The 9,567-nt window shown below is 47.5% G+C and overlaps 1 protein-coding gene across 2 annotated transcripts; it reads right to left on the reverse strand.

Moving 5' to 3' along the window:
• Positions 1–713: 713 nt before the first annotated feature.
• On the reverse strand, positions 714–9,108 carry POLR2L (RNA polymerase II, I and III subunit L). Of its 2 annotated transcripts, none has more exons than XM_073347169.1 (3): positions 8,995–9,108; positions 7,280–7,387; positions 714–1,184 (listed from the first exon to the last, which is right to left on the reverse strand). In XM_073347169.1, the coding sequence occupies exons 2-3, from the start codon at positions 7,372–7,374 to the stop codon at positions 1,076–1,078; spliced, it is 204 nt and encodes a 67-aa protein (XP_073203270.1). In that variant the 5' UTR covers positions 7,375–7,387; positions 8,995–9,108; the 3' UTR covers positions 714–1,075. The 2 variants fall into 2 exon arrangements, with proteins under 2 accessions (XP_073203270.1, XP_073203269.1); XM_073347168.1 differs by lacking the exon at positions 8,995–9,108 and adding an exon at positions 8,631–8,715.
• Between the last annotated feature and the right edge of the window lie 459 nt (positions 9,109–9,567).

Genomic DNA, 9,567 nt, shown 5'->3' on the forward strand with positions numbered 1-9,567 from the left:
AGTGTTCAGTCCTGCAAGCTGTTGAATATTCTGGCTCTGAGCCAGGAAAGCAGTTAAGTACATATGTTACATTAAGATGTGAATAGTCCCATTGACTTCAATAGAACTGCTCACGTACTCTTAAGTTGAGCGCCTGACTATGTGCTTTGCTGAATCAGGTGGAGGGTGCTCAGCATCTTGCAGGATCAAGGCTATAGACCTCTGTCCTGCCAATACTAACATGCATGCTCAACTTCACTTAAATTGTTAATTGGCTTTAGAGGGACAGCTCACAAGTTAAGCATGTAAGTGTGTACAGGACCAGGGCTATAATCGCTGCTCCCTTTGCTTTTTCCACAGTCAATGTTCTAAACTAAGTTCTAGCAAAAGTCATCTGCTTCATTCCCTGAGGTAGGAAATACCCCCTACTATCACTGACCATGAAGAGGAATATCTGCTCTTACAAAATGACCTCTCTTCTTACATAGTAAGGAAAGTAGATACTATGTTGGAACTCAGAACTTCAGACCCAGCCTCTTCCCTGTACACTAGTGTAGACAACTGTTCAAGAGAAGGAACAATTTCTTTTCAGTATTGACTGGTCTTTTAACTTTAACACCAGGAATAAGGAATTTCAAGTTTAGTGGACACTAAAACCCTATCCAGCAACTGAAATTGGACTGGGGAGAGAAAGGGGACAATACAAATCTGTAATAATCATGAAACAACTTGGCTACATTTCATAAAAAAAAACTTTATTAAATACTGTTACTGGGTGAAAATTTCTTAAAAGTACTGAAGGAAAGAAAAGAGGGAAGGAAAACTGCCTACTTGACTGTCAGGCTGCTGCAAAAAAATCTTCCGTCCGCATTTTAATTAAATTCCAATACTGGACTGTAAGTGGATTTCATCTTTCAAATGCTTCCTTGGAAGAGATCAGTGGCTGGGGCAGTACTGTGGCTGGAAAGTGAAATCCTTCATTGGCTGGTGTATGAATGGCTTGCATCTGTCTAACTCCTGAACAGTACAGTTGGAGGCTTGCTAGTGGTGCCTTTTTGGCCCATATGGCTGCAGTATGAAACCTTCCACCCACTGCTTATTTCTCCAGAGGGGCATAATTCAAGAGCTTCTCAATCAGATCCACATGGGCTAGCAGCATGCGACGGCAACAGTATCTCTTCAATCCTAGGGCGTCCAGGGCATCCCTGACAATGAACAAATGACACAGTGAAAAAGCATTCCTTAGAACAGTAGCATTGAAAATGGTCGTAAGCAACATACTTGAGACTTTAAACTAGAGTGACAAGAGAAATATAGGGGTAGTCGGCAGCTTTTAAGAACCCCTGCTCGGTCCTGGATGGGTATCTTTATTTCTGTTAATGTTCTTTTCCAGTGTTGTTGCTGAGCAGGATATGTAGCTGAAGCCTGCTCTTCCTGTCAGATTAAATCAACAAGGGGGTCCCACTCTTTCTGTGGAACTAAAGTTAAATACAGAATCAAACTGACATTGATATTTCCACCTTGTTCTTACAGGTGGTAAATCTGACTCTGCCTAATTCCCATAGGACACAATTAACTGCTTTTGGAAATCCAAAAGCTCTATGTATAGTTCCGAAGGATTCTCTCCACTATGAAAGACAATGTCAAACTCAACCCATGACAAGTAAGCTGAATGCAAGTTTATCCAGCTAGGAAACCTGTTTTTAGACTTCATGGTTGTGAACATGACTTTTAACTAAGCCCATGCAGCCTGTTTAGGCCCCATTTACATTATTATAACTGAGAAAGGGGACTTGGTTTCACCATTGTTGCAACTGGTACCATAGAGGGGGACCTACTCCGGTTTAAAAATCCGGATGACCAGAGATGACAGCCTGGTAACAGGATGCTGTTTTGAACCTTGTACTGTAACAGCATCCCCACTACTGTGATAAGTCAAACTGTCCAGGATTTTAAGCCAGTTACTTGGATATAGTCTGGTCACATCTATACTAACTAGGAACCCTGCTACTGTTACAGTGGAAGAAAGGACAAGTGTGTGGTTAAGGCACTTGAAAGATGTAGATTAGTTTTCCAGCTCAAAGAATCTGCCAGTTTCCTATCTGTAAAACTGGGAATAATGCTTGCCCACCTCTGAGATGTTTAAGGGTCAATACATTAAAATATGAGGCACTCCTATTGCAAAGATGAAGGCCAAAAGTTACCTGAAAAGAAGCATAGACAAGTCTGAAGCTATCTTTTAATGGGTCACAAATGTGAACTACCTCTGTTCATAAATGGGATGCTTTAGTTGAACCAGATTTTCTAATAATTTAAGCATATGCAATTGCATGTGTGAATTGGGTAATAAGGCAAATGGCTCAAACAATACACACACTTAAAAGTGCCCTGTATTATTTTCCACCTTTTACCTACTCTTAAGTGATGCTAAATGTAATTACAAGTTTGGTCACTACCTGAACCATATTCTACCCTCACTCACTGTACACATCTCCCAGTGGATGTAGAGTAGCATCTGAACATTGTAGCCCCAACCCATGGATTATAAATAAATGTAGTTCAGTTTTCTTCAAAACTGGTTTATCCTCAAAATATATGGACTGAATCCTAGTAATCTTTAGACTTGCATTATTCAGTGCTGTAATAATCCAGTATTTGATTCCCAAAATGAACTTAAAACAAAACTGTGACACTGTATATGGGATTGAATGGGAAGAGCTGCTGTTCATGAACTCTTTGTAATCACTGAACAAAGTCCAGGAAGCTTTTACATTAACTGGATCTTGGTCAACTGTTTGGGTGGATGTGATAAGGACTAAACAATGTTCTCAGAATAATAAGTTCCAGAAATTAAGTCAGCTAGTCCTTCCACCTGTTGGCTTAGGATTGCTCCTACAGTTTTTGCTAGTACTTTATTCAATTTATTTTAAGGTTTTAAAGAGGGGGGCTTCAACAGCAAGTATGTTTTCCAGTGCAAAACAAGTATGTGCAGAAGTTACTCTTCAAGTAGTACATGAGACAGTTGTTATAGTAAATGCATATTTTTGTGATAAGGGCACAGGAAGTGTGGTTTTTATGACTAACGCATCACACTGCATCTTCATACTTTTACAAAGCAGAACACTTTTCAAATGGGAAGAGTTTAAGTCTGACAAGTAACAGTTACTTTGGAAAATTCTGACCTCTCAAGTCATACTGTTCTGACAGTCAGAGCTGCAGAATACAAGAATGAGCTACAAGTTTAGAAATAGTATACACTGTATAGTTTCAGCTAAATCAGTACTCAGAAGCACCAGTTCCTTAGATGTTTCCCTCTCTTCTTCAACCTTCCACAAACCTGTGCTTACAAGGAAGGAAAACATTTTTTTAGTGAGACACCGCAGTTTCTGCCACTACACCAGGGGTGGGCAAACTTTTTGGCCAAAGGGTATGGAAATTGTATGGTGGGCCATGAATGCTCACGAAATTGGGGTTGGGGTGCAGGAGGGGGTGAGGCCTCTGGCTGGGGGTGTGGGCTCTGGGGTTGGGCCAGAAATGAGGAGTTCAGGATGTGGGAGGGGGCTCCAGGCTGGGGCAGGGGGTTGGAGTGCAGAAGAGGGATCAGGACTGGGGCAGGGAGTTGGGGCATGGGAGGGGGTCAGGGGTACAGGCTCCGGGTGGCACTTACCTCAAGCAGCTCTTGGAAGCAGCAGCATGTCCACTCTCCGGCTCCTATGCAGAGGTGTGGCCAGGTGGTTCTGCACGCTGCCCCATCTGCAGGCGTCGCCCCTGCAGCTCCCATTAGCTGAAGTTCCTGGCCAATGGGAGCCGTGGGGGTGGCACTTGGGGCGAGGCAGCACGCGGAGCCCCCTGGCTACCCCTAAACATAGGAGCTGGAGGGAGGACATGCTGCTGCTTCCGGGAGCCTCGGCACATGCGCTCAGAGCGGCCTCCAACCCCGCTGCCCCAGCTGGAGCGTAGGAGTAGGGCAAGCCCCAGACCCCACTCCCCAGCGGGAGCTCGAGGACCAGATTAAACAAGTTGGAGGATTGGATGTGGCCCCCGGGCTGTAGTTTGCCCACCCCTGCACTACACATTGTTCCATTTTCCTCACTCATTTCTTAAGTTACAATAAGTGATTTCCGTTGCATCTGACATTTATCTGCCCAGACGATTGTCAGAAGGCTGCACACCATTACCTAAAATTGTATGCAGTTTCATTGCTCATGGCACAGTAGAGAAGAGCTTGCAGAAACTCTCCTCACCTTAGGGGATACAGGAATCCATACACCGAAATGGTACAAAAAAAAAATCAATGTGCGCGCCTAGGGCATGCTCTATTTCAGGCTGCATTTATCATTTGAGCTTCTTTGTAACTCTAAAGCTATGTTTATGCTACAGCTTATGTCAGCATAACTTATGTTGCTCAGGGGTGTGAATAAACCACTCCCCTGAGTGACATAAGTGCCGGTGTGGAAAGCACTATGGCAGCAAGAAAGCTGCTACCACCACTCATGAGGGCTGGAGTAGTTAAGTTGCATCAGTGCAGCTGTGCCACTGTAAGCTCTCTTGTGTAGCTGTAGCCCAAGTTTTAGTGCCAGAAGCCTTGCTTCTGATATTACAATGGTGTAACTTCACAAAGTTGAATTGCTCCCGATTTACACTAGTGAGCTCAGAACCAGGTCCACAATATGTCAAAACAATCTTATCAAGTCTCAAATGTACATTTCTGCCACAAATAGTTCATGGCTTTGGCATTCCTCTAAGTAGAGTTACTTAAACTAAAGACTGAAAAAACAAATACCCTATCTAGGAACTGAATGGTCGTTAGCAAGCTGCCACTGAAAACAGCCATGATAAATAGCTATTAAAATGAGCATTACAAAAAAAATTCTTAGAACCCTGCTCTGTATTGTTACTATAAGCTATAATTAACTCTATACGATGAAGCTACAGCACAAATTGCCATAATTTCCTTCTTGGACCTGCAGTATCTGAGCTCAACAACATCCATTGGTGTGATCTTTCTGGAAGGGCACTTACAAGTACGCACTCCAGGACAGCAATGGGATTTAGGAAAAGTAGTGACTGGGTCTCACTGCACATTCATCTAACACAACTGACAAATGAGAAATAAAATCTCAGTTGTGAGATAAGTCTTTTCTACAACCTTGGCAAAAAGCTCTGAAGAGAATAAAGGGGTGGATTATGAATCCCCGTGTGTTTAAAGCTAGGCAAGGGAAGATTTTAGTTTTGTTTTTTTTAAAACTAATCTCGGCTTCATAGTCTGTCTGGTAAAGCTGGGAGTCTTAAGCCCCAAACCTCATAGAAAGCTGGATTTGTTATAAATTGCCTTAAAGGGAAACTGACTGCAGAATAAACACTGGAAGTAGCAATACATAATGAATTGTCAAATGCACAATACATTATTTTTTTCTGATCTGCCAATTGTACATAACAGTTGGTAAAAAAATTACAAATGATTTTGTGATTTACTTTTAAATGACTTATGAAAGGAAAGCTTATTTCAACGCACAGTGTTATGCTTCCTAATGTTCAAGCAGACACTTAGGATCTGTCTGGTGCATAACTGAGATTTATAGTGTGACTTGAGAGAAATTTCCAAGTTACAGGATAATTCTAGTTCTTGGGCAGCTCCAAGTAGACTATGCTAAATGTGGAGTAGTGTTTTGGTTATCAACCAAATATTGAGGGACAATTATGTGATTAATCATTTCATCTGAAGGATAGAACATACTCCCAAAAACCCCTCAGTCATCTCTCCTAGATGACTAGCAAATTTGGGTGCCCAACCTGAGACACCTTAAAAGGGACTTGACTTTCAGAAATTACGTGCTCTGGCACACAGCTCAAGTGGGTAGGTACCCAAAATTACTAGCTACTTTTGACAATCTTGGCCTCCACTTATAATCCCCTCCTCTTTCATGTATTTTCCAGTTGCAGTCCTGATGTAACAAACTGCTGGCAAAGTTGAATTCAGTTTATTTTTCACCCCTACAGTGTTCATCTAAGGGCATGGCTACACTAGCAAGTACACAGGGGCGCTAGTGGCTGTAAATGTAGCCGCTCTACGCCAATGAGAGAGAGCTCTTCCAGTGGCTTAACTACTCCTACCCCAGTGAGTGGCAGTAGCTGTGTCGGCAGGAGAAGCTCTCCCGCTGACATAGCGCTGTCCACACCAATGCTTATGTCGGTATAATTTATGTCGCTCGGGGGTTGGTTTATTCACACCCTGAATACACTACAGCTTATGTTGGCATAACTTACGTCAGACAGCCTGAGATTGTTTGGGTCTTTACTCAAGCCTCCGATCATCCCTTTGGCGAGGTGATATAACGGCTTTTTTCTGCCTCTATAGCTGAAGGAACAGTGGTGCAGGCTTTGTGGTGAAGTCTCCCCCCTTCAGCTATTAGAAAAAGCGCTGGACAGAAAGGGTAGTTTTTCTAAGTTGCTGAACACTTACTGGCTTCAATAAGAGATGTGAATGCCCAGTACCCCTGAAAAATCAAGTGGTGGGTGCCCTTGCTCAGTTTACAGACAAGACGTAGGGGGTAGGGCTGGTGAAAACTCCTATACCCCTGCGGGAAACTTAACAGGCAGCGAAAGCAGTCAAGTGGCAAACGAGGGCCTGTGAATATTTACGCACATACTTAAGGCACTGCCCCAGCGAAGTCAAAGCATGAACACAGAGGACCTGTCTACACTACAAAATTAGGACAACCTACAGCCACCGCAGCAATTAAATCGGCTCTTGGTGTCCACGCTACCCTCCTTCTGCCAGTGGTGCACATCCTCACCGGGAGCGCTTACTCCGACTGCAGTGGGGCATTGTGGGGCACTGACAGCTGGAGCAAGGGGCATTGTGTGCCCAGGGTGGGGATCAATTTCACAGCAGGGAGCTTACCAGAAGCGAACTGACATTTTTATCAGTTTCATGGCTGCTATTTCACATTTCTTCTCCAGCTCCCATTGAGTCCAATGCCCTGCTGACAGTGCTGGGGGCACGGGAAGAGCTGTGAACCTGGTGGCCGACTGTCTGTGATGGGGCCGGGTCTCCAGTGTCTATATAGACACTGGGCTACCCTAACTTCATTGACCTAAGCACTACATCTCTCATGAAGGTGGCGTTATTAAGTCGATGTAGTGGGCAATTTACATCCGCGGGAGCACCATTGTAGTGTAGACAAAGACAGAGTTAGGTCAATGTAAGATGTCTTACATCAATCTACCTCTGTAGCATAGACCAGGTCTGGCTAAGTCTTTGCAAGATCAGGGCCAAGGAGCATAAAGAAATACTTACCCTTCTGTGTACTCTGCTTGCAGAAGGCCAAGATATGCCTCCCACTTATTTCCAACTATTTTGCCGCAGGTGAAGCATCTGACTGGGATAATCATTTTCTTGCAGTAACTGTCAAAACATTAACCAAATAACGTGCTTGCTGCTTGCGTTTACATGTCGGAATGCATTTGATGCATCTATAAAATATCACAATGGGAAGTTCTTCACATAGGGCAAAAGGGATCCGATGAAGTGAGCTGTAGCTCACGAAAGCTTATGCTCAAATAAATTGGTTAATCTCTAAGGTGCCACAAGTTCTCCCTTTCTTTTTGTGTTATGTATGTATGTACGTACGTACACAGCGCAGTGAAAGGCTCTGGCAGCTTCCCTGCTGCTGGAACATATTCCTATTGCAGGAGAGGAAAGGCTCTGGCAGCGGGATGGTAAACTTGCTAAAAAGAGCCATGTAGGAGACACTGTGGGGCGCCTAAAGAGCCTGTGTGGGGCCCTTTAGGGTACATCTACAATGCCCATGTTACAGTGTGGCCATAGCAATGCTGTGACATGGGCAGCGTAGGGTATGTCTATGCTACCCACGTTACAGCGCGGCCACTGAAGCGCTGTGACGTGGGCAGTGTAGACGTGCTTTATCGCTGCGGGAGAGCTCTCCCGGTGATAAAACCGCCCCACCCCTAACGAGCAGTGGTAGTTTTATCGCCAGGATAAAGCGCTGTCTTTACTGCCGCTTTTCAGCACTAAGACCTTTGTTGCTCAGGGGTGTGTTTTTTCACACCCCTGAACGGCTAAAGTTTTAGCGCTGAAAGTGGCATTGTAGACACAGCCGTACTCGTTTGAGCAGTTTACACCAGTGGCAGCTAGGGAGCCTTGCTCGACATACCTTGGATTAGAAATTAAAAAAAAAAAGGGGGGGGGCGCAGGCGCAGCAGCTGAGTGGATCAAGTGCCACCGAACAGCAGCTCGGCGCTGCAGCCGTGTTAGACCCAAGGGCGGGAGGCAGCTGCTGGGGGGCTGGTTTGTTCAGAGACAAGGTGGTTCACTGTGGGGGCCCGGGCTGCAGCGACGGGGGGAGACGCTATTTCACTGGGCGGGGGGTGAAGCCCAGGCATGGGTTACCTAGGGAGGTGGGGGAATCTCCATCCTGAGAGGTTTTTAGGGCCCGGCTTAGCTCGAATGATTTAGGTGGGGCTGCTCCCGCTTTGAGCGGAGGGGTTGCACTCGGAGGGTCGCTCCCAACCCCGATCTTCTCGGATTCCGCGGGACCCCCGGGCCCTTCAGCTCCGCGCCGCTTCGGGACAGCGCCTGGGCCCCCTCCCCGGCCGCGCACGGGGGCCGGGCCCCGCCTCACACTCACCACGCGGATGCGCTGGCCCAGGACCGGCTCCCCGCCCCGCCTGCTGGGACGGCGCGCGCCGGGCGCGCTCGCTGCAGGCGGGGGGGGGGGAGGGGGGCACTCGGGGCTCCCTGGCCAAGCACTGGGCGAACTGCGCGCGGGAAGCCGGGGGGGGGGGGGCGGCTACGGGTCGCGCGACGCCGGGGCGGGGAGAGACCCCGGTGGGTGTCTCCAAGGAAGAGGCGGGGGCTCCGAGCAGGGGAACCGCTGCTGGGAAGGCGGCGGTGACTGAAAGAGGGACCCGGGTCGGGTCGGGGCAGGGGCCCGTTGGGGCTCTCACTCGCCCACAGCCCCCCCTGCCGCCCGAGTCACTGGTTCCCGTTACCTCAGCAGGGCCTGCACCGCGCCCGGTAGCTTCACCCCCCACGCGCCGCTACCGCTGCTCCAACGGCAGTTGCCCCTCTCCGTGGGTGATACCACTATACCTGATTTGGCGGGGGGGGAGGGGAGCAGACACAAGGCGCAATGCAACCGGTGATAATAGCAATTTACGGCCTAGCGCGCGCGCGCGCGCGCGGGGAAATAAATAATTCAGCCCCACCCCCGGCTTCAGGATGGTACATCCCAAACCGACGGCGTCTCGGTTGGCTCAAGAAGGCCTCGTTCAGGGTGGGTTCGCGATTCGCGTGCGCTGAGTGACAGCTGGTGCTCTGGGAGCGTAGAGCGCCCAGCAGCAGCAGCTGGAGCAGCAGAGCTCAGAGGCTGGAGGCAGCTGCAGTGGCGGTGCAGTGTCAGGTACCTCTCTTCACTCCTAATGATTCCCAGGCGCTCTCTGCAGACACTTGTTGCTTGGGCTTTACTAACGGGATTTAAAAGAAGTCCGATTTCACTCCCTCCCCCCCCTCATCTCCCACGCCAGTTAGTGCTTGGGTTTGTGCATGAGTGGAAAGTGCAACTG

Source organism: Lepidochelys kempii, chromosome 6 (genome assembly GCF_965140265.1).
Source record: "Lepidochelys kempii isolate rLepKem1 chromosome 6, rLepKem1.hap2, whole genome shotgun sequence".
In the NCBI taxonomy this organism is placed as follows: Eukaryota; Metazoa; Chordata; order Testudines; family Cheloniidae; genus Lepidochelys; species Lepidochelys kempii.

Coding starts and splice junctions, on each gene's coding strand:
- POLR2L (XM_073347169.1), bottom strand. CDS start 7,374: ATGATTATCCCAGTCAGATGCTTCACCTGCGGCAAAATAGTTGGAAAT. Junction 1,185..7,279: donor CAAGCAGAGTACACAGAAGG/GTAAGTATTTCT, acceptor GTTCATTGTCAG/GGATGCCCTGGACGCCCTAG.